The following is a 26321-nucleotide window of genomic DNA, read 5'->3' on the forward strand; positions in this document are numbered from 1 at the left end:
TGTGTAGCCCTTTCATTTGATACCCATATTGAGGGGGTTGTGGAAAAATATGTAATCCGCCATTTTGTGCCGGCGGCCATATTAGATTTACAATGTTATTGATATTTCTATATTGTATTGTCATCGGAATAAAAGGTGTATACAAAATTTCAGATTAATCGGTTGACAGGAAGAGGGTGAAATTTGAATTACCAAATTTGACCCAAGAATAAAACAAACGGGATGAGCTAAATAAAACCGTTTAAAAATTGTTATCAGCCATTTGGTAGCGGCGGCCATCTTAGATTTCAATTTTTCATAGTAAATTGTATTCTACTTGTTGAGACCTTTCATTTGATACCCATGTTGATGGGATTGATAAAACCTAAGTTATCCGCCATGTTGTAGAGGCCGCCATCTTGGATTTGAATTTTATGTAGTACATTGTATTCTACTGGTTGAGCACTTTCATTTGATACCCACATTGACGGGATTGATAAAACCTACGTTATCCGCCATTTTGTACCGGCGGCCATCTTGGATTTGCAATGTTATTGATATTACTATATTGTATTGTCATCGAAAATAAAGGTGTGTACCAAATTTCAGATCAATCTGACAACAGGAAGGCACTGAAATTTCAATTTCTAAATTTGACCCAAGAATGAATAAATAATAAAACAAACGGGGTGAGCTAAATAAAACCGTTTAATAAAATATACCCAGAGCTAGCTACTTAAAATATGATTTTTTTTTGCAAAGAAGGAATAGAAGAAATATTACCATTTTGGTATATATACCAATACGGCAAGTATTAGTATACTATACGTAAACCTTTTATAAATCAATTTCATGGTCTCTATGAGTACTAGTAAAGACGAGGATTAACGCTGAGCAGGATAAAATAATTATTATGAAACGATTTTTGGTTGTATCACTTTTTGCAATATAAATGTATAAAAATCTCTAGTAATCGACTAGTTTAGCAGTTGTAAGAATCGACTAAATAAACAGTAGTGACATTTTTGACAATTAACTGACAACATATTCTGACAACAGTGACTGTCTGACGGCCGCATTAGTGTCAAGAAAATCATATTTTTGATTCAGCGAGTGGAACAAGTTTAATAAAATTCAATAAGACAAATAGTGTTTGAAGTTTATTTACTGCACTTGTGATAGTAGGAGTGAATTGCAACTTGGATTAATGATGTGATGGTTCTATTTAAATAATTTTTGTTTATAATTTTGAACGATGGAGATCTCTGGAGTGGGTATGTGTCGAATGTATTTGCCAACAGCTTTAATTCAATAATTTTACCATACGGATCTATTCGCAGAATATGAAACTTGTTAACTTAAATAAACAGCGTACGTGAGTATGCGTATGGACCGGTTGTTTATCGGGATTAATGTGCAACTTTCGGTATTGTCTGCTGTTCCTCTGACAACAAAGACGATAACACAAACAATCGCTCACAAATTAATCGCTACTTCACCGCACCTAACGTGTTACAAATTAGTCCTCAGCATTCTGCGTTCTTGCTTTTGTTTTATTTTTAGACTGTGATTTATTGAAAATAATTTCGCTATTTTTATAATAGAAGAATGAGAATAAGTAAATAAAATTAATATAATTTTTTTTCTTAGGTATAAAATCTTTAGTACAATAGCGTCTGTGTTTTCAGGTAAATCACCAAATTCGTCACTAAGCTTCAGGTACAATGCCAACAATGAGGAGTTAGAGGAATTGTACCATGTCTGTGAAGATGACCCTCCAACTCCACAGTGTGACCCTCCTCCTAGCACACCGATTGAGAATGCCAGCCCCAAGAGAGGAGAAAGATCATCATCTATCATAGACAAGTACTTCAAGTCTATGAGGGCAGAGAAACCTGTTGAAAAACCAATTGAAAAATCTGAAGATGGCAAGTCTGCTGAAGGAAAACAGGATGAAGCGAAGCCGGTGCCCAAGGAAGTGTCATCATCCCCTATGAAGGATTACTTGAACCGCCTGGGCAAGCGGAGTACTCCCGATGTGACACCTGACGTGAAGGAAGCACCCAATGAGACTTGGAAGATATTCCATGACTTCAAGTTTAAGATTGCTCAAGCCGTTGAAGATATGAAGACTCGTTCAGTAGAAGGTTAGTTGAAAAAGTTTTTATGTTGCTTTATAATCGTGAGTGGCCAGAGCTAAGATAGGTTTTCTTGAATAATTCTCAGTAATATCATTTAAATTCTAATTTTAAATGATATTTGAATCAAGTATGATGCTGACCTTATTATTTTAATATCATGGTTCACTAATAGATTTAGGTATTTTGAAAAACCTTATGTAATAAATTACAAATAGCAGATGTTATTGTGTGAATAGTCCATTGTTATTGCTATAATAGAGTTACTCAATGTCAGACAGTCTTTCTGACTCTGTTCTTATGTTTACAATATCTTTAGGTGATAAATTCAACAAAAAGTATTATAATAAAATGTCAATAACAGATTAGACATTTATCAGTTTATCTGTCTATAATTAATCTGTTCTTCGAAACAATAATAAATAAAAAATAATTTGTAGGTATAAACATTCAAAATAAAAACAGCCTCCTTTTGGGGAATTTGGTTTCTCAAAATCTTACCAATAGAGATTCAAACTTCAATCTAAATTAGGGGAATAACCTAAAACTCTAATTTTGCCTGTTGTTAGTTAATTTCCATAATGTTATGCAAGAGACAATGTAGGGTTGCCCGACAACATTTTAATCATTATCATGTATCAAAAATGCAAAAAAAGTATTTAATTTATGTCCATTTTATAAGATGTTGTTTTGGTGAGTTAATTCACTAAGCACATAAATTTCCTACACCAGAAACCAAGGAAAAAGTAATGCCAAGAGAAAACTCAACATCCGATTCGGAAGAAAATTCAGCAATCAAGGACTCTGATCAGCAGAGTGTTGGAGATACAGACAACCAGGTGAGTTCCAGTGGCCAGTCTCCACACACCATTTACACATTGGTTGGCCACTACTGCCAAGATTACATGACATAGATTCTTAACTGGAATACAAAGGACCTTACAATGATATAGCTGTTAATATCTCGGTAATATTCTACCAGTTGGCCGACCACTGTGTACCATATCCACATTCACATTGATTACACTGTGACAAGTAAATATCTAAAGTATTGTATTGATGACACTGATAGCCCACCACAATTGACGCTGAAGATCATGTAAGTGATAAAAGTGAACAAGTTACCTGCATTCAAGCATTGTCAGTGTCTATGTATTGTATAGGTATCTAATACTAATACATATTTCCCTAAGTGTGCACTGCATCTGTCGCATTTTATTTGTATGAATGCTATTGCTAGATATATGCTAAATATAACTTGTTGTCCGTAATTGGCCGATGATTGGCTGCAAAGCTTAGTTATGGCATTAAATCCTGAAGTATTTAAATGTATATTTTTGTGATGCTATGATCAAGTGAATGTTTTTATTCAAAATGTTAGGACATATTGAGTCTACATATTTGTATTGCATCAATGAATGGCACTGTTATTTTAATGTACGAAGTCCGCTTCGCTTTGACCCTTTATTGCTCGGAATTTATCCGTAAACAGAGCTCTTAATTTTGTAATACTGATACTCTACATATACTCTTACGCACTGTTTGTTGAACTTCAAAAATTCATAATTACTGACATGTAAATATATGTGTCAAATCTTGCATTACACGACGACTGTAATTGTAAAAAACCTTTCCGTACCAGTAAAAAATCTTTCTCCAAAATAATAAAGAGAAAATGGCGTCGTCGTGAAATGCAACAAATACCTACATACGTTAATTCCCAAATTCTAAATTCAAATTCTGTCTGTTAGGTATCTTCCCTAGACAGCAGTATGCAGAACTTATCGGAAATGACGCAACCACTGACGGCTAAGCCCAATGAACGGGACCCAAGTCTTCCTGTAGATAACAAGAACTACTCGGATTCTAGCGATGATACACACAAGAATTTAGGTGAGTTAAAATTGGGCTAGCTACTAACTACTCAGGTCATTATCCTACCGGACAAATAAAACCTCTAGCGAGGTTAAACTTCTTGGTATTAACTAAATGACAAGAGGTCTAGTAATGTTTTGTAAGAACCATTTATTTCAGTAGTAACTAAATTGAAATTGTTTAAGTAAATGAATAGATAATTATTGCATGGAAATAATTTATTGTTTCACTAGAAATAACTCCGAGGTTTTAACCTCTTTATTATCAAAATAAAGGACCTTAATAAAGTGGTTAACACACTTGGAAATGTATTTAATTGAGCCCAATCTCAATTGTTCTTATCATCAAGATCGATGTATAATTCTCGCAATATCATTGGACGTTCCATAATTCACTGAAGATAACTTGCAACGGTAGTTGATATTTGAATAGATATGAAGAAGGTTTCTTTATTTCAGTACTAGGCAATGAATCAGCTGAAGTAAGAAGAGATTATTTAAATGACAGTATGATGGAAGTGGAATCGGGTGTTGAGGCTTTAGAAGATACCATAGATGGTTATGGGGAAATCCACAATGTAGATCCTCTAGTATCCAGCGGAAAGCCTATGGACACAGACCCATTACCTCCACCCCTTAGCTCGGCCAATTTCGGATCACCTCCAAGCAAGAATAATATGCAAAGCCCGCAATTGTCAACAAAACCTAGCTACTTCTTCAACTTTTCAATGTACTTTCTAACATTCCTCATTTTCATAAGCTACGTACTGTGTCCAAATTCGAATGTCTGGAACGGTTTTGTGCTCGGTCTGTGGTTCTTTTGTTTTACGAGCAATTTGAAGAGCTGGCTGTTGGACACTTACTTTAGCGAGTTGGATCCAAAAAGTTCCAACCTTCTTCAACTGAAGCGAAGCAGTGCTATGCCAGCCACTTACACTATACCTTCAGTGAAAGAACATAGGCCTATAAAAAAATATGAGGTAATTAAAACTGCTTCTTATTTACTGTAGTTTGTTTTAATGAGCAATTTAATAAAGTTTATTTTGACAGGGCTGGATAAACCACTACAGGTTTCCGGATTACGATCCGAGCTCATATCACATCAACAAGACAACGACGGCGTTTATGAAGCTCGAAGGTGAGTCACGCCACTATCATACATTCACCATTTTGATAGATTTTTAAATCAGTCATAAATATTTTTTTGGTAAACATAAAGAAGGATGTATTCATAACCGTTGTTCGCTAATGTCTCTACCCAAGTAATAATAGTTTTTATCTCATAATTATCTTATCAGTGTTATGTCAGTGCCTCATAATATTATGTTTTTGTAGGTTGCAACCTGAGGATATCGTATACTTCGACTAAAATACCAAAGAGGGAGCTATGGGATGAGAAACTGGACAAGGTAGCGTTCTACCAACATAGGCTGTACAATTTGACTGGCGCCAGGGTTATACTGCTGCCAAAAGGATTGGTTAAACGGAGGTAAGTCGGCTTCATTCAGAGCAGTTGCGCTGTAGAATGACACGAGTACTTTCTTGCTTTAGTGTAAACATATTGTATGTTGACGTTTTTAATCCTTATCGTTTAGGCGTTGATATTTTATTTATTTGTTGATATTTTTGTGTGCCTTCATGTGTCCGACTCGCACTTGATCGATTTTTTAAAAGACTGGTTCCTAAATTTATTTTTTTACCTGCAATTTGTTGCTCGATATATTTCGATGGCAACGAGTTTATACTACGTTGCAGCTTTTTTATCACGAGGAAAAGCGTAAACATTCCATAGTTATTTATAGGAACTTCCATATCAGCAAGAGTGTTGTTCGTAATATAATTAATTCGCCTTCCAGACGATTTGTCCTTTATCGAAGCTATATTTGACTTCATTACAATAAATGTCACAACCATTAATAATAGCACAGGAAATATGCTAATCTGTAAATTCGTTCGGCTTCAGTGAACAAACAGATTAATAATAATGAAAAGGCTTTACAAGGGAACTTGACTAAAGATAAAAAACTTACATTTAATTTTAAATCATTTAAATAGCCGATATATTTTATCCCAACATTGTGCTACATCCAATGAAATTACTTTCCTATTAATGTTCAGGAATTAGAATAAGCCTGCAGAGGACATTGAACCCTATTTCTTGTCTTCTCAATTAACACATTCAGAAAGACTCTGTAAAAAGAAATCGAAACATTTCATTGGCCGAACAGCCAATCATGTGTAAAGTTTTCAACAGCAGTCAAAACAAAAGAAAAACACTTCTTATTTTGAAACAACCAGTCGCTAAGAAGTGAAATTCGATAGGCTTAATTCAACAAAGACAAGTCACGTGTTAAATCGACCTATAAGAAAAACGTGTTCTTTAGTACTACGTATAAGCGTAGTGACGCGTCTATTAAACTAATATGCGTCTATAAAGGTCACTAACAAAGAACTGATAAGCGATTGGTGGAGAGGCCTTCGCTATGCGCTCGAGTGCAATTCACGAGCAATTGGGTTAATGAACTAGGGCGCAGCGCGTTTTGTATTTAGAACAATTCAATTTCTAAGCGAATATTGTAATTTTAGTGCGCTGTAATAATAGCTTTGTTTACTTTTAGAACGATGCTAGTGTTGTGACATCAGCAATGTTTTCTACTGATATCTAGAGCAATAATATTATGAAGTTTTTAAACTTGTAGATTTATGATGATGATTACTTCCTAACATTACGTAAATTTATTAGTAAACATTATTGGTTCTTAGGCTGTAGATATGGCGTAAATAATGTAAATAGATATAGACGAAAACTTATCTAAATAATCATAAAATAGTATATTCAGGATATTCTGTAATATACACAAAGACTACCTAAATGGCTTTGACAAGATAATTTATCCTATCTAATAAGAATTAATGATTGAAAACCGGATTTTTATCAGTCAAATATCACCACATTCGGTACAAGTGTACCAAACCATTTACGATTTAAAAATAACTAAAGGCGACCGATTTTAACATTCTAAAACTAGTATTTTATGGATAGATTGAAACGTTTATTTTAAAGAAATAAACGTGTTAAGTAGTAATAAGTTATAATATTATTCCAAAATAAATGTGTCTTTAACAACTTCGAGTAGATACATACATGACCTACTTATTTATTTGAATCTCTGGTACAAGAATTAAAAATTTTAATACAAATGTACCTAATGTTTTCGCAACATCACATCACAATTGGCATAATTAAGTCCACCGGATAATTATAACAGCGCTCCGAATTCTGCTTCCATTGTTTTATTAAAATGCTTATCATACTACATTATAATCTTTACGTATAAAATATTACACAATAGTACAATGATCTTCTTTTTACAAAAGACTGTTCTCTTTATAACATACAATGCAAACTATGTAATACATACTTTAAAATATTAAAAATGCCTTTTTGTGTAAACATCACCTACAAGCAAGTTTGTTTTAAATGTAGCAAAAAATTTGCCTCTGCTCTTGTTACAAAACTTCCGGAATTCCAGTCCTCTGATAAAATTAATTAAGTTACATATTTGGTTTACAATCATATGCTATTGTGTAACTCCATAGCTGTTCGATTAACAAGCTATTTTTTTTAAAATAAGGTCAATGTCGAAAGTATCTGGAATTAATATGTGTATTGCTGATGTACAAAAATAGAACTAAATAGCTCACGGCGTAGTTTAAATAGAAATAAGACAGCTAGTTAAAATTAATATTATGTGTCGCTATTTTTAGATACGCATGGAGTAGTCGTAGTGCTCTTCAGTCAAGAATAAAAAAACAATTGCCAATCACCTTTTGAAACGTAAATGTTCAAGTACACCTTTGTTTTTTAAAATCGTTATGGCATAGCAACACGAAGGAGTTTCGTTTATTCAAATACATGTTTTAGTGTGAGAGTGTGAGTGAATATGTTAATGTGTACTTATAATACTAGCTGTTATCCCGCGGCTTCACTCGCGTCCCGTGGAAAGTCGTTTTCGGATAAAATGTAGCCTGTTCTTAGTAGTTTCGGCGCCTTTTGGGGTACTAAACAAACAAAACAATGTTTCCTCTTCATTATATTAGGTTTAGTATAGATAGATGAATCCATGATTTTCAGATTATTCAGGGGAAGTACAGCTGTAGTGAGTCAACGTCAGTAACACAGTTCTAAGTTGAATTGTAATTGACGTAAAATAAGATCGTTTAATTGTTCACGATAATATTAGTATAAGACAATCTAGACAAAAAACGGACACTGCTAAATCGTCCTCTTAAAACTGAGTCACTATACTGAATAAGTAGCTAAATTTTTTAAACCAATTTACTGAAAATAAGAACGACTATCTTGTTTATATACAAAGTACGCTGAGTTAGACATCGTACTCTCAGTATACTTAACAAAAAAAAAACGAATTAAATAAGAACTCCGTAACAGGAAAACTTCTTAGTAACATACGCTAAAAAGCTTAAGCTTAATTGATAACGCACACCTGGACCCATAATGAACTTATAATTATTAAAAAACTTTCCTGTTCGTTGAGAAGCAAAATATTTATTGCATTATGTTTACATAACCTGATTGATACATATTAAAACCACCTGATATGCACAGGATTGTTGTTTGTTATCAAACATTGATCTCTATCATTATTTCAACTGGTTTTGGATACAAGAACTGGAATTTACTTAAAGAATTTCCTCCGGTTTCCCTCGATAGAAACAAGAAAGTAAATTAATTCCTTATCTAGGTCATTCTTAAGCTCTTAAGCAATGTTTACATGGACTCACGGTATTTAACCTCGCGTCTAGTATTACAATTTGAAAGGTGCGTAGTCTTAGTTACGCATAGAGACATTTGAGCATTGTCGTCAATCAACTATGTCTTTGCTGTTACTCAAGCCTATAAGCTGTTGACCTGTCTGGGTACTGTTGCTATCTTATGGTCCACATATTGTCCTACTCGATTTACTTACCCGTCCAATCATCATGTGCCATGTCTTTTCCGAAATATCGTGGGGTCGGCTTCCAGTCTAATCGGTTGCAGCTGAGTACCAGTGCTTTACAAGAAGCGACAGCCTATCCCAGTTACTCGGGTAATCCGATACCCATTATAAGACTGTGTAAGTAAGACTGGTTTTTAAATTTCCCATCTGACTACCCATAACGACGTGCCAAAGATGGTCAAATGACTACCGAGACTCACCAACCAGACGAACTCATCATGCCTAGAGGGATCCATCCAAGGACCGATCGCGCCAAGCGTGGCTTAACTTTGACTTAGCTACGAGCCCTTCTTCTATCCTAATTTGATTGACTTCCAGTCAGCCTCGACAATAATCATGGCCTTCTCGATATACTTACAACACTCATTGTTATTTATCAATGCAACATGCATTCCATTTGACGGATTATCTCGTTATATTATTATTCATTTTTATGTCCGATCCCTACGACACATTAGGGCCGAGCCTCCGACGGCACGGCATTTTTAAATGACGAGCAAAAATATGACGGAATTGTATAGCAATAAAGTTGTAATTTCAATGATACGAATTTCAAACAGTAGCAGTTTTTTGTTTTTTAATAAAAAACTTGACATTGAAATGTCAACTTTATTGCTATACCATTAACACTAGAAAGACCGAAATTTTGAACTACCTACAAAGACCAAGTGGGGTCAAATGACCCATTCATGGGTTGTAATGTTTTATTCGTGTATTATGGTTTAAATTTTTATTGATTAACATCTAATAGAAAATAAAAGACCTTAATAGTAATTAAACATCCATTATGTGTTATAAAATGTGTTGTAAAATGAAAAAAATGTGCCCATTTTTTTCATTTTTAGCTCCTTGTTTACATTACAAGAACCACACAAAGGCTTTTTACAACTAATACAAGATTTGTTGTTTTGTCTGCATTTTTGCACGTAACAATGACGTGACACCGTTTTCTCTTTTCGCTACGTTCTTCTTCAGGTTCTGGGGTATGCTATTATCAGGCTGTGAAGTACCTAGATGGCGTCATCAGAGAATGGGAATCTCGGGCGATAAACTATCTTGCCAAGTCAAGAATGACCTTTTTTTCTCGGATTTTTGTACAAAATCCAAGAATTGATTGGTGCCAAATTCATAATATCATGAAACACTTGTCAGGGCCAACGAGCAGAAGGTGCTTTGACACCATATTTCTTGGTCATTTGATCAATAACATCCAGGTACTCCAAATTTCGTAGCATTGTAAAACTTCACCGTGTTCGGCTTCTTTTTTGCTTCTTCTGGATCAACAAATACATAAGAGTGAAGTGAACTAAGAATCATAACTGATTTTGAAGGTTTTCCTTGATAAACTGTAAGTGCGCAGGTTTCAGAGTTATGAATATGTGTTTCATATTGAGGGTTGCATTTTTTTATAGTAGCTAGAATATCTAATCGTATTTTGTTTACCGTGCCAACTATTGATGTACGTTTTTCAATTAGCTTTTTGATAAGCTTACACTCATAAAAAATATATCAGTTGTTATATTTCGACCACTATTCAAGTATGAGTCCATTAGTCGCAATACAACGCACTCGCCTAAACTTTGATTTCGTGGATGGCCTTCATATGGGAAATGGGATGGCCTTCTCTCCCTAAATATGGGAAACCATTACATAAGCACTTTGAATCAACATCAATGCAAATATTTTAATTTAACTATCCACAATACGAGTATAGTCAACGAATTTACAAAGCACGCACGTAGTGGTGTCAAATGACCACAGCGGTCTTTCTAGGTAGATGATAATTTTTAATTCGTATCTATCTTGCTTTCGGTATCGACACATCAGAATAGTGTAAAGAATGACGAAATATTAAAAGTCATAAAACCACAGCGATTTCAATGCTTTGGTTTTGAAAATATGATTGACCAAAAACTTCATTGGGGTCATTTGACCACTCTGGTCTTTCTAGTGTAGTGATATTTTTACTCAGCGCTTGAAACTGTCGTCGGCGCCAGTCCTTACGTACTTACACTAATACGAATTGTGAGTCAACGCGCCGTGCGTTAATTCGTAAACACAATCATGAAATTAATTAAGCGAACTGAACTGTCGCTGTTGTTACTAGTGGAGCGAAATTGCGTGTTATTAATGAGTTTTTTGACTTGTTGGTCCAAGTATCATTAATACGTACCTGCTTACTAACCTGCCTACCTTCTTGTAATAATCATAACCGTATTCATCATCATGAATGTCGATATGACCAATAAACCAATTTTTAGGAATTTTGCCACGGTGAATTCCTCATTATTCTCATGTTAATGATAATAGACTCGTTACTATGGTAAATTAAACATAACTGCCATAACATTCAGAGTCGTAAAGGTGAAGATTTCCCCTCCAAACCTTTTGTTTACTACCAGCTTTAGCTTTAGCTTAGCTTTACTAACAAAAAAATATTGTTATTACTTTTTAGACAATGGAGCAAAAAATACCCAATATGCATTATACTAAACGAGAAAGAAAAGATTCAAGTATTAGAGAAGGAAACTTCTGTGTCCGACAAGAAGGCAGCAGAGGTCCCTTCTGAAAAGAAGAAGGAACAACATCAACACGAGGAGACTGAGACGAATACGAGTCCAGAGAAGAGAAGAAAGTTTGTGTGGAGGAGACGAGAAAAGAGGTGACTAACATAATTTAAAAGTAGTTTATGTGGATTTTTCTCTCAAGAAGGCGGGTGACCCATACTTGTGTGTGTAAATGTATGTACGTTATCTCTGTATGACTCGGTGACTCGACCACTACTTACTGAGCCCTTCCGACTAAATTGCTTTAATTTCATCGACGACGATTTTTGTGTTATTTATTTATTACATAGACATTTTTAGGTCACCTATCTCACGACAGATTAAAATGCGATTGTAATTTATTTTTTTCAACATTTTTTTCTTTCGTCACTTTATTGAAATTTTCTTAATAACGTTTCTTTTTCAGCAGTTCACATTCCGACGGCGAGACAGGGAAGGAGGGCCTAAGACATAGACTGGTTAGAAAAATGCACAGAGGTAAGATATTACTGAACTATTGCATGATGTGATTGCATCGTTGTTGTGAAATCGATGTAATACCTAAATAGTGACTCATTGTAATGTAGTCATTAGTTTGTGTTTGTGTATTGTTGTAATAGTAATACAATTATTCAAGATTAATGTTGTACCAATTGGGACAATGGATTGGAATAAACACATTTCTTAAACAAAACATCTCCCAAATTGTAACTAATTCAATGATGTAACAACTTTGGACATTGGATATGCTGAAATGGCTCGATTTATCTTCACGAATTCGGCAATAGTTTGACTGTACTAAAATTCGATAGTAGTTCATTATTTGATAACTCTTTATACGAATATGAAATCAGTACCTATATTTAATTTTCCCTGGAACTGAAAAACACTCATAATTCATTTTAAAACTTTCTTATTATCTCCCTTTAGATAAAAAAACAGACAGCGTTTCCACGGCAACGGAGCCCGTGGAGACTCAAAGCCAGAGTCACGTGAGAACAGAAAGGGCGCTCATGTCCGAAGACTCGTTCCACGACCATGAGATAGAACTTACCTCCAAGTCAGTGACCAGCACCAAGGATGAAATTGACGAAGAGTTGGACGATACTGAACTCTCCAAGATTAAGGACTTTTTGGAGGAGACGGTAAGTCGGACTGGCCAGTATTCATTCGATATTTAAACCATTAGGCGGTAAAATGTAGGTACAATAGTTTGGAACCTATACAAACTTTTTGTTTTACCGGGTAAAGATTATTTGAAAACAGAAAACGCAATTTTCAACCTTATTGCTCAGTCTTAAGGATTGATAAGAAAAAGTTAAAAATATCGATTAACATCGATGCACAGTGGCGTATTACATGTGACGAGATATATTCGCCGAATTACTGACCTTCTGCGTTTTTATTGACATAAGTTAACATCGATTGACCTTATAATATTCTACGAAATTAATCTACACTCATTCGATTTTAGGCATAAAAAAATGTAATACGATTTGCAGTGGTAGAATAAGCGTGAGGTTTTTCCTCTAAATTGTAACAAAAAACTTTTCTTTGTATTCGGAACTTCCTTATACTAAGTAGATATAATGATTCCCTTGATGCGTCATAACCTTGGCTCCTATCTATCGTTATAACGTAAATGATAATAATGAACACCAGCCGGGCTAATCGGGAGATTAATATTATTTCGAACAATATTATGAATATTTTTATCATGGAAGTCCCTAGCAACTATTATTTAATGTACAGAAGTGAACATTCACATAATTGTTATGTTAACGTCATACTTTACGAGTATTTTAAAGTATGTGTTATTGTGATGAATAGGTTTCCGGATGCTGTAATTTAGCAAAATTATTACTCGTTTTAACTTACCTTGAAATGCCGTGCCGATTCTAGGTCAATGTTCATTTCGGGGCGTAACAAATGAAACAAGTAGCCTTTTTTTAAAGATGGGTTACAATCAGATGACCCCTCCAGGGTACATAGAGAAGGAGGGTCAGCCTTTTTCTGACTGAAACTCATTTTTATTCCTTACTAGCTTTTGCCCGCGGCTTCGCTCCCGTCAACTGACTTCTCTACTTTACCCTATTTTTTTTTCATAAGAACCTTCTCAACAAAAAATAATGAGCCAAATTGGTCCAGGCGTTGTTGAGTTATGCGCTTACCAACACATTTTGCGATTCATTTTTATATTATAGATGAAGCTCTGGCAGGGTAACAGTAACAAGTGAAATGTTGCCCACTAACTGTACTTAAAATGTGCTGAAGAAAAATATATCCATAACCCATCTTCTCACACTTTTCTTCCTTCCTCTAATATTTCATCCTTCCAATATTTATCTTTTTCAATTGTTTTCTTAGGAAATGGAGATAGCCGCGGACGGCACGGGCGAAGGCGAGTGGAGCGTGCACGTAAAGAATTCCAGAGACAAGCATTCTCATCTGTACCTGTTCACGCGCACGGGAAGAGATAAACATGAATGGTAAGATGCGCTGATTTCATACAGAAACTTTTTCCGACTTTAATGGGAAAGATCATCTATTTGGTCTTTTAAAGCAATAAAAAGGTGGTTTTAACTACAAAATGAGTTTCCCACGAACATTAAAACACGCAATTCATAATTTCAGCCATATGACGTCTTAGGCATCCCCTATAACAAAACACCAATTTCTGATGAATAAAAAACGGTGTATAATAATAATGTTCTTTATTGTAACTGTTGGAATCAAAATACATATTCTTAAAAAGTTTATCAATATTCAGTAGCGACTTCCTTGTAGATATAAAATTAACTTTTCCTCGAATGATACTTAACCTATTTATAGACATTGGTTGTTGTAGAATGTTTTACATCATTATCACAACTTAATATCAATAAGATAATGAATTTACTAGTATTTGACTCATCCTCGTAAATGATTGCATCACTTTCTTTATATATCTTTTGTGAGTTGTGTACAATTATCTATGTATGTTTAAGTAGATATTATTTTTATCTATTTATTACCTATACTAGGTAGTAGGTACCACGTGACAGAATGATGGACTTGAAATTCAGAATATTATTTATCATGAAAATATAAATAAAACATACAGTTGAAATAGATAACTTCATGTAGCTTGAAAAGATGTAAAAAGGCTTCTCCGATTTTTTTATGAAAAATCCAAAGGTTACCACTAGACCAGCTAACAAATAAAAATACCGCATGCAAATCGGTCCAACCTTTCAAGAGCTATGATGCCTCAAATAGACACACATAGCTGTCAAACTTATACCTCGCACTCGCAACGAATATTAAAATGTACATTAAAATGATATATTTTTCTTCTCCAGGTACCGTCGCCTAGTGATAGCAATAAACGAGGGTAACGCAGCTTCTGCAGAGAACTCTTGCGCAGAAGATAAGACGGCCAGCGACGAGAGCAAGGAAAGCAAGGACAACATAGAGCTGGCTGTCTACAAGCTCACTGAGAAAGAAACTGTCGCTTTTGCTAAGTCTTCTGTGAGTATTTAGGCCTTTTTTAATGAATTTATCTATACTTAATACTATGAAATTGAAGTTTGTTTGTTTGAACGTGCTAATTTCTGGGCCTACTGGACTCATTTGAAGAAAAGATTTTATAAAAATATACACCTACGCTGCTTGTCATCCGGGTTTGCATATAGTGACTCCCATTGGATACGGATAAAATCGCTAGTTAAAGCATCTCATTGTTATTTAATGTTGCAATAAAAAAATAATCTTAAGATGTAAGAAAATGTCCAAAAAAATTTATGACAAGACCCTATTTAAAAACTCAAAATATTTGCTTACTTTCTTTTCACGAAAACACATTTGAATCTTGATATCTTGTTGTATTATTAATTCAATACGAACATCTATTTCCTACAGAGTAAAACAATAGATTCGTTAACTGACGGCGGTGGTGTGACCATCACGTCAATATCGCAGCCGATGCCATCAGACACGGACTACGAGAAGACCTTCTGGCCCTACCTCCTCAAAATCATACAGGTGAATTGCTACTTTATTTACTTGGCATAAGGATTCATTTTCATTGGTATCTGAGCTTTGGCAGCGATTGTCAACTGTTTTGTTTTAATTGTATGTTTTTACTGTTATTTAAAATTGTGTTACTGCTACAAACTTGCGTCCATTTCAAAATTTACAAAAATTCAGGACTTAGCCTCACCATTTTCGCCATCAAACGTAAAAGTTTGGCAAGTTTAGACTTAAGAAACACACCTATGTAATTATTACAATTTCAATCAATGAAAAAAAATCCTTTAATTTGTGGCTCAGTATTTAGTGCATATTCTAATAGGACAAAATCGGTTAACAAGTAAAGAAGAATGAACCTTAATCTTGTTGCTTTTGAGTGCAAAATCAAATGTGCGATATTACTTGCATAACCCAATGGTCCCAATGTAATACAGGCTACAATTATTTAAAACTAGTTTAACGTCATACGTCATGATACAGAGTCACGACATGACGTTAAAACAAACGTCAGAAGCGGCTGTCATGTGTCAGTTAGAGCCGACGCCGCGCGAAAGATCCAAGAATAAAAAGAAGAGAAAAGACGTTCGTTTTATTCATTTTATTTAGTTTGTTTTGGTACATAGAATTATGAGTAGGTACACACTTTAAAGTTGATTTGCTGACTTGTGTAATATTATTTTTATGTATTTCTTTAGTTTATTTTTTTGAGGTACATATTTGAGATTTAATTGATTAGGGTCTGTTATACTGTAGAGCATAGATCTTCAGATTTAGGTCAAGTACGTATTTAAAATATTTCAGGCACATTTCAGTACTTTTATAATTAAATTAATTTTACTCGTACAACTTTCACAGCAGAACAAAAACTCCACATCAGAATGTTCGTGCAGAATGCTACCGGCTGAAGTGACGTGGGTGAACACAGTGCTAGCGCGGATCATGTACGACCTGATGCGGGACCCCGTCATGATCAGCCGCCTGCAGAACCGGATACAGAGGAAACTCCATACCCTCAAGGTAAAGTGGACCTTATTGTGCTAGTTTAAGGTTTAATATAGAGTATACAGTAACGTGGGTGAACACAGTACTAGCGCGGATCATGTACGACCTGATGCGGGACCCCGTCATGATCAGCCGCCTGCAGAACAGGATACAGAGGAAACTGCACACCCTCAAGGTAAAGTGTGCCTTATTGTGTAGGCGTAAGGTTTAATGTAGAATATACAGTAACGTGGGTGAACACTGTGCTAGCGCGGATCATGTACGACCTGATGCGGGACCCCGTCATGATCAGCCGCCTGCAGAACAGGATACAGAGGAAACTGCACACCCTCAAGGTAAAGTGTGCCTTATTGTGTAGGCGTAAGGTTTAATGTAGAATATACAGTAACGTGGGTGAACACTGTGCTAGCGCGGATCATGTACGACCTGATGCGGGACCCCGTCATGATCAGCCGCCTGCAGAACAGGATACAGAGGAAACTGCACACCCTCAAGGTAAAGTGTGCCTTATTGTGTAGGCGTAAGGTTTAATGTAGAATATACAGTAACGTGGGTGAACACTGTGCTAGCGCGGATCATGTACGACCTGATGCGAGACCCCGTCATGATCAGCCGCTTGCAGAACAGGATACAGAGGAAACTGCACACCCTCAAGGTGAAGTGAACCTTATTGTATTGCTAAAAGGTTTAATGTAGAATATACAGTAACGTGGGTGAACACAGTGCTAGCGCGGATCATGTACGGCCTGATGCGGGACCCCGTCATGATCAGCCGCCTGCAGAACAGGATACAGAGGAAACTGCACACCCTCAAGGTGAAGTGAACCTTATTGTATTGCTACAAGGTTTAATGTAGAATATACAGTAACGTGGGTGAACACAGTGCTAGCGCGGATCATGTACGGCCTGATGCGGGACCCCGTCATGATCAGCCGCCTGCAGAACAGGATACAGAGGAAACTGCACACCCTCAAGGTAAACTGGATCTTATAGTATTGCTATAAGGTTTATTTTTTAGTGTAATATATTCTACCTCAGTACATGCATATAATAACTTAGGTGAACACACTGCTAACGCGGATCTTATACGATTTTATGAGCGACACCGTCATAATCAGCTGCTTGCTTGGATAAACAGGAAATTGCACCGTGCATACCTTCAAGGTAAAGTAGACCATATTGTGATAGTGTAAAGGCTAGGCCACACGGTGCGGAACCGCACCGCAACGCACTGGCGGCCACACAAGCAGTGCAGCATGGCAATGTTGTTACGGCGCCGTTGCAGCCCTCGCCGCCTCGTCTGCCTCGCGCCTTTGTCCGGTGCGCCTGCGGTGCATCGCCGGAGCGGTGCCGGACGTACCGTATAACATACCATAAATTTTTATATGTTGGAAACCGTTGCGGCACCGCTTAGGCGTCGCGCCGGAGCCGCACCGCACCGTGTGGCCTGCCCCTTTGGTTTATGTTTGGTCCATAGAATCTTGTAGTTGTCTGACCTTTGACTCCAGTTCCATGTTTACATTGAGAAAATAAATTAAGTGGCTTTATAATAGCAAACTTCTCTAACTTATGTCCAAGCTATTTGCCGATTTTTGTTCCAAAATTACGTACCATTAAAGACTATGTTTCCTCTCTTCAGTTACCGTCGTTCATGTCTCCGCTGCTGGTGACGTCGCTGTCGCTGGCGGGCGCGTGTCCGCTGGTGGAGCGAGTGCTGGCGCCCGCGCTCGACGCCCGCGGCGTGTGGCTCGACGCCGACCTGCGCTACGACGGCGGCGCCTACATCGCCATCCTCACGCAGATCAACCTGCTCAAGCTGAAGGAGAAGAGTAAGTGCTGCTTGTGTGACTAGCTACCGTCACTCATGTCGGCGTGTGGCTCGACGCCGACCTGCGCTACGACGGCGGCGCCTACATCGCCATCCTCACGCAGATCAACCTGCTCAAGCTGAAGGAGAAGAGTAAGTGCTGCTTGTGTGACTAGCTACCGTCACTCATGTCGGCGTGTGGCTCGACGCCGACCTGCGCTACGACGGCGGCGCCTACATCGCCATCCTCACGCAGATCAACCTGCTCAAGCTGAAGGAGAAGAGTAAGTGCTGCTTGTGTGACTAGCTACCGTCACTCATGTCGGCGTGTGGCTCGACGCCGACCTGCGCTACGACGGCGGCGCCTACATCGCCATCCTCACGCAGATCAACCTGCTCAAGCTGAAGGAGAAGAGTAAGTGCTGCTTGTGTGACTAGCTACCGTCACTCATGTCGGCGTGTGGCTCGACGCCGACCTGCGCTACGACGGCGGCGCCTACATCGCCATCCTCACGCAGATCAACCTGCTCAAGCTGAAGGAGAAGAGTAAGTGCTGCTTGTGTGACTAGCTACCGTCACTCATGTCGGCGTGTGGCTCGACGCCGACCTGAAGTGAAAGTAAATTAAGTCAGCCGCCAGTAAATTAAGTCTTTTCCACATTTTTCCATGATTTTAAATGGAATGTTATATAAGAAAATGTCCTTCTTTATACAGATATGACACTAGAAGATCAATTACTGGCGGCCAGTGAGGGACTGGACTGCGATATACAGACTTCTTCGTCGGCAGCCGCGTACTCGGACCAGTCGTTACGGGTAAGATTAACTCCTATTTACACTGTTTGGGCATATTGATTTAATTATTGACGACATTTCTGCCAACATTAAATGTTATATTATCCGATTCCGACGCTCGCCTCTTTCCCAGCAAAAAATATGTTGGACTATGCAAGTTTTATTTTTCTTTATCTTGAATTTTAAAAATTATTGTCATCGACATAGTTCTAGCTAAACTTCAATTACACATAAATGTAGCTCGAAATGATTAAATAAGAACATCCGTTATACCTTGCGAAATCGAATTTTAAATACTTTGAAAAAAAAGTTTATATTCGCACCACTATCCATCTACTTTACGAGAACTACACTTGGTACTTACCCTGTAAATATTGTATATATTTTAGATGAGAAAACCAGCAATATACGACTCTGACGTAGAAGACTCGGCGGAGTCGAGCAGCGATGACGAGAGTCCGCCCGTGCAACCGGTCGATAGCAATGAAACTTTAGCACCTTCTGAAACTGCGTATGTCCCACATCTGGCTAACAGATTTTACAGCTAATGTCGAAGTTAAAAGTTAATAGTTTAAAAAAAAACTAAAAAACACGCTAGTCCTGTATTGTCATCAGAACTCAGATCGTGTGCAAAATTTCTTCCAAACCGGTGATCCGGAATTGGGTCAAATTAAGATTCTAAGATTTTTTTACATACATACATTACATACATAGTTACAAATGAAGCTAATATAAGCGTGTTAAAAACTCATCTGAATTAAGACCAAATTCCTTTTTTAAAAATCGGTTAAAATAAGATCTCTTTAAAGGTTGTATTTCTATATTGCAGGTCACTAAGTAACGCAGAAGGAACGTCTTCTAAGAAAAAGTTCTTACGTATGGTCGACAAGATCGCCACGAATAAATATTTCCAACAAGTGAGTATACAAAATCATTTCCTGAGTCTTTTTCCCAACCATTGGGGTCAGCTTCCAGTTTAACCGGATGCAGCTGAGAACCAGTGTCTTACAAGGAGCAACTGCCTAACTGACCTCCTCAATCCAGTGCCCCTTGGTTAGACTGGTGTCAGACTTACTGGCTTCTGACGTACCGTAACGACTGCCAAGGATGTTACATGACAGCCGAAACACAGTCATTGGTTTCCAAGTCATACTTAGAAAGTACATAGTGTTTATATAGAAGAATATAATAATAAAAAAATAAAATAATACTTCAACCACAAACGTATTTGAAACTAGAAATTGGCAATCCGTACTACATATTTTATAGTATGTCTTAATTAACTTTATTGGTATCGTTTAGGTGACAGACTACAAGTACGTGAAACGCGCCATGGAAGGACTATCGAACACGGATATCAAGCTACACTTAGAAGTGCACGCGTTGGAAGGACGTTTAGCTGTCAACCTGCCGCCGCCGCCGCATGACAGAGTCTGGATAGGGTAAGAATTTATTTTGTAATTTTTTAAGACTATAGGCCGAATAATGTTATGTCACAAAATTTTAAGACTGCCCAAACATCATTCTGTCTGTGTCACACTTAGTAACATACTGAAATAATTTTAAGTGTCTTTGTGTTCACTTATGTTTTCTGCGACAGAAATACTTTTAAGTTGAACTTAAGTTGAAGTAAGTAATGTTTAAGTATTTCCAGGTATCAAATCATAGCGACTGCCAGCTAGCTAGTGTAAAAGTGTCTCAATTTCAATATGCTGTTTTCTCGCAAACCAAACTTGTCGTTTTTTTATTTTTGACTGTGCTAAGTGTAAAATATAAATAAAGGACAATCTGACCTTCGTCTCCATCTCCCCATTGTTCCAAAGGAGATTGGGCAAGAATGTATGAAGTTTGGTCCAAATGTCCACCACGAACGAGACCTATATAATTAAATAGTCCACTTAATTTAGAGTAACTTTTACTAAGAAAGTAAAAAAAAAAACAATGCCAAAAAAAAGTTATAGCCAAATATGTATTCTTAATTTTCGGTAGTTTTTGTATGTTGTCACTATTATTTTTTATTTTATTCCACTTCCATTTCCGCACTTTATCTAAAACTAAGAAGAGTAAGACACAATGATGAGACAAAAAAAATATATATGCCATAAATAGCCCATATTTTTTTACCCGATGGATGTACGAATCACTAACCAATTGAGACGCCAGAAGTGCTTGAATATACTCAGCGGTGCCTGCATCTAAGAAAGTTCGATGTAACTGGGCCCCGATTCTCCTAAGTTAATAATGTCAAAATCGAATAGAAATCGAATCGCAATATGATCGTAATAGCAGTTTTAACCATATCGGGCATTCTGCTACTAATAAAAGACCAATCGTATTCGATTGACATTTGATTGGTGTGCGATTGGTCTGCTATTTTGATGATTTTGGTCTATACGGTAGTTTTCTGTACAATCATTTTGCAATCGTAAATCATTTGCAGACAAAATGATTCATTATTGAATGACAGAAATGGATAAAAACGTTTATTTCAAAGAAAAAATAGCGGAATGCCACATACGCTTCAATCGTAATCGAGTCGGGATTGGATATCAGTCGAATCGAGTCGAACGTCAATCGAATGGCGCATAAGTAAAATTAGGAGAATCGGGCCCCTGGTGGTGTCTTCTCTCTAATAATGAACAATTCTATTTTGTCAGAAGTTACAGAAAGCACGAAAATCGAACATCACGAAAAGTAATTGAAAAAATCTATAAAATGTTTTATTTGATTTTGCTATAACTTTTTTCTGGCATTATATATTTTTTTACTTCCATAACAAAAAATGTTCTATATTTAACGGGCTATCCAGCCATATAGGTCTCGTTCGTGGTGGACATTTGGACCGGAATCGCCCATTGTCCTTTAAAACAAAAACAAAAGACGGTCTGAATGTCTTCCCATTTTCCCAGATTCCGCACGAACCCGCAGCTAATACTGAAAGCTCGACCGGCGGTCGGCGCTCGCACTCTCCGCTTCGCGCACATCACCAACTGGATCGAACAGAAGCTCAGCAAGGAGTTCGAGAAGGTTCTAGTTCTGCCCAACATGGAGGATATCATTGTTGACGTCATGACCCCCACGCCCGTACAGTTTGAGTAAAAGGAACCCTTATGTCAAAGGAATAAGGTGGGTTTTTGTAGCAAGAAGTTTGAGAAGGTTCTAGTTCTTATTGACGTCATGCCGAATGAAAATAAACCTTATATCCGAGGAATAACGTGGGCTGGGCTTTTGTCAAGCAATGTTCGATTTAGAACGCATTTTGATTTTCTGGCTGGTAAGTGTGATTTAAAATTACATTTACTTTAAATTAGAACGTTTTGTGGCCCGGTTACATTGTTTACTGATAAAGTCACACACTACAGATAGCATTAACTATCAGATTTTATCGGTAACCAGTGCAACTAGGCCTAAATATTATTAATATTTTGATTGCGAGAAATAATGAAATGGCAATTTGATAGTATTTTGTATGTTTTGAAAGTTTGACGCTTTGTGGTACTGTATTAATATATTAAGATTACTCAGGGTATAGGCACATGTAACATGCCAACTGTTATGTCGCCCAAAACGGTTCTTATGCTTATTATTTATTTAAAGAGAAACTTATTTTAACTATATTGTTATAAAGTGTACTAATAAATTATTGTGTTGGATTGCAAATTAATATAATTATAGAACACTAGTTGTCAATAACATTTCAATATCATTCCATAAATACATTTTAACTACATATTCAACAGTTATCAGATAACTAAGTATTCAATGCCAAACTAAATTCCTTAATTCTTTAAAAGTCGACTATCATTATTTAATTGCTTTAACGCTCTTATTTTCATTTATAAATATTCAATAACAACTTTGAACTCATAATTTAAATTAATAAAAATAAATGAGACGTTAATGTTCCTTTTTAATTTAAACAGCATAAAATATAAGACTTGACTTAAAAAACAACATGAAAGTAAGTAAAGTTATTCTGAATGCAACTGTACTTGAAACCATTTTACATAAAAAAAAACTACATATTATGCGATTATAAATATTATGAAAATTCTAAATCTTGCCATAAGAACACGATAGGAACTTGATAAAATTCCTTTCACTAAAAAAATGCCGAGCACTTGAAAATAAACAACTTAAATTGAGCTAAAAACACATACGTAATATTAAAAACATATAGCAATTACGTCTGTGCAATGATTAGGAATAAATAAAATATATAATAAAATAAAATTATTATAATTAAAAATAACACTACGATTTGTCTAGCGTAAGTTGTAAACGTAAAAACACTAATATAGTATTTACTAAAAATAGATTTATTGCGTAAAATATTTTTCTTTTGAGATGTTGTGAAAATTTTCCCATTTGTACTATATACACGTTAAACGTTTAAAATTATTAAATAAATATAAATTGCCTAAAGTTGTGGTAGTTTGATGTGCAACGTTCGCTCTTCATTTCACTAGTAGAAAGCATACGGTTCTTAAACTAAAAAATAACTTAAAAAAAAAACAAGTTATTTTTTTGAAAATTAATAGCTAATGGTACTATAGTTTGTGATTTTCGCTATCAAATAATTTACATATTCAATTATTAACGTTGTTTTTATTGGCACGACTACTGTTAACTCTCCTAGAGCTATATTGGTTTCTGAAATTGATATGTTAATTTATTTATATTTTCGCCACGTTTTTGTTTAAATTAAAAATTTATTAACTGTGATGCTGAGGCCGACATAAATTAGAAGTTGTTTGGCACGTTTAGACTAAACGACAACCTTGGTATTGATAAATAAACTGAAACAAGTAGTGATGAGAAAAGCAAGCGCTAAGTAACTTCTTTTTATTCTGCCTTGGTTCTACCGTAGCTTGTCTTTCTTCTTTTCTTTCCACGATCATACCGCTAAAACTATTTTATTTCAATCTTCATTATATATTTTGATGTCTTGAGGAAGAATTAACTTTTTTAAATCATCCTTCACCACTCAAACGAGCTTCCTCGCGTTACAAACAAATGTTTTCGACAATAATTCCGTCTTAACCTGTTATTAGTAATTGCAATATCAAATTTTATAAATAACAAGACTTAGAGAAAAAATATAAAATACTATTATATCTATTAAAAAATAAAATTAATATTTTGAAGAATATTGACCTGAATGGTTTGAGTAGATGTTACTAATATTTTTCTAGTAGTCGGCATACTTCCTAATCGTTTTTCTATCGGCTTTTTCGTCTCTTAATCTAAATTTTGGCACCATTACGTCATCATTGTTTTTCTAAATTGTATCGCACAACTAAATTACTCATTGGCTTGCACGACGCATAACCTTCATTTCTTTCTGAGTGTGTTAGTGGATATATTGCATTTTCAATTGTTTTTTTTTATTACTGATGGATGTCAAGTTTTGACTGTTGTTTTCACAGCCACTTGGAAGTGAAAATAACGCTATATAAAGGCACCAGCGATGAGGATGTATGTCCATTGGAAATATGACCAGAAAAAACCCTAAAGTATCAAGACTACGTTAAATCTTTTTCTTATTTTTTCCTCCTTGTATTTCAATGGACATAGATCCGAAATGTTTGATTAATCGTGTTGTAGATAAATGTGGTTTTATTATTGAGGAGTGCGAATATAAATTGGAGATGGTTCCGAACTATGAAGGCTGATAGTACTTTGCTCATTTTGTGGCGAAAGGTGACGGCGCGTGTGTGCTAACTTGTACGAATTTACGTGAGGGAATGATTGTTATGGGTCCTATTACAGAATGAGTGAGAGATTAAAACTAAAATACTAATTGCAGAGAAAGGATGAGAATCTTTCTAATTGTTCTGTAATTGACCATAACGTCTATTACCTACAGCTTAGCATTAATTCACTTTTGTATTGCTACTATTAATATATTCACATTAAATGCCAAATAGCCGTTGTAATATAGATACTTGTTTTCTACAACTTATTTTGCATAATGTATTTCGTAAAAAATCTTATGAATGTTTGGATCAATATTGTTGCCTACAACCACTGTTGGACTGTTTTAGTGGTATAAATTCTAAACTTGTACAATATTGATGTTCTATCACATAGTTATCTCGTTGTTATAAGTTACACAACTTGTTGATACTCAATCTCTCTGACGTATGTAGAACACTGAAGACGTATATTTTGTAAAGACATTGAATACATATCAGTTAACACGTTTCAATCTATGTACCTGTATTTTGTCTCAGTTTATAGATACACGTTATAGAATTCTGTAGTTACGGCATACGGATAATAAGATTTCTCTAACTCTATTCAAAAATTTACTTTTGGTCGAACAGACTTTTGAGGTGGTGGCAACAAGTCCGGTTTTGGGATTCATGATTAAAACGGCTTAACCTAATGTGTTCATAAACTTCTGAATACAATGAAGTCTTATGAAAGGTAAACAGTTCGACTTTCTGACTGTAAAATAGTATTTATTATTTATAATTAATTTGTTAAATACTGTCGATCCGATCCATATTTTATTTCTATTTATTTCAATATGTATATTTGTTTCGTTATTTAGTGAACATTTTTTATTTAAAACTCGAATGTAAAGGAATATATTTTGTTTTGTTTTATTTAAAACTTCGATCACTTAGTGGTTGGTATTTCACAAAGTGTACCAAATACGAATGAATGTCTATGTATATAGTCTATCAAATTATAAAGTGTTTATGTGATATTATATATAGTTAAGAGTTAAACCGTGCCGAGTAGTTTTTCTATGTGGTATCAGTTGTGATTTTTTCAATAAACGAATTGCTATATTTTATTAGTTTTTTCTTCCTTCCTTTCCAAAACTCTCACCCTTTGCCACTTTGTGTATGTTTTTGCCAGAGGTCCTCACTGCAATAGCGGGCAGGTATATATGTGGAAAATGAATTCAATAACAAATAACACAGGGTCATTGTATGTACCAAACGGTAAATAAAACAAGTCATAATTGTAAACTATTTTATTCAACAGTTTTTCTTCTTTTACATAATATTTGTATATTTATAAACACTATGTAGTCAATAGCTATATTTTCGTATATACAATAGGCACTTCATAACATAATCGTTGTAAACTATATCACATATCGACAACTACACTTAGAATTTTGTACAAAAT

The 26321-nt window shown here is 35.7% G+C and overlaps 1 protein-coding gene across 4 annotated transcripts; it reads left to right on the forward strand.

Moving 5' to 3' along the window:
* The first annotated feature begins 1030 nt into the window (after positions 1-1030).
* On the forward strand, positions 1031-25978 carry LOC135118597 (testis-expressed protein 2-like). Of its 4 annotated transcripts, none has more exons than XM_064041017.1 (20): positions 1031-1253; positions 1668-2126; positions 2850-2956; positions 3869-4010; positions 4451-4971; positions 5042-5129; positions 5327-5480; positions 11468-11674; positions 11986-12056; positions 12489-12703; positions 13926-14047; positions 14900-15068; positions 15459-15581; positions 16425-16586; positions 18211-18400; positions 19093-19193; positions 19562-19683; positions 20002-20089; positions 20475-20614; positions 22082-25978. In XM_064041017.1, the coding sequence occupies exons 1-20, from the start codon at positions 1235-1237 to the stop codon at positions 22269-22271; spliced, it is 3390 nt and encodes a 1129-aa protein (XP_063897087.1). In that variant the 5' UTR covers positions 1031-1234; the 3' UTR covers positions 22272-25978. The 4 variants fall into 4 exon arrangements, with proteins under 4 accessions (XP_063897087.1, XP_063897091.1, XP_063897093.1 ...); XM_064041021.1 differs by having other exon boundaries at positions 16428-16586; XM_064041023.1 differs by having other exon boundaries at positions 11989-12056.
* Positions 25979-26321: the final 343 nt, after the last annotated feature.

Source organism: Helicoverpa armigera, chromosome 2 (genome assembly GCF_030705265.1).
Source record: "Helicoverpa armigera isolate CAAS_96S chromosome 2, ASM3070526v1, whole genome shotgun sequence".
Lineage (NCBI taxonomy): Eukaryota > Metazoa > Arthropoda > Insecta > Lepidoptera > Noctuidae > Helicoverpa > Helicoverpa armigera.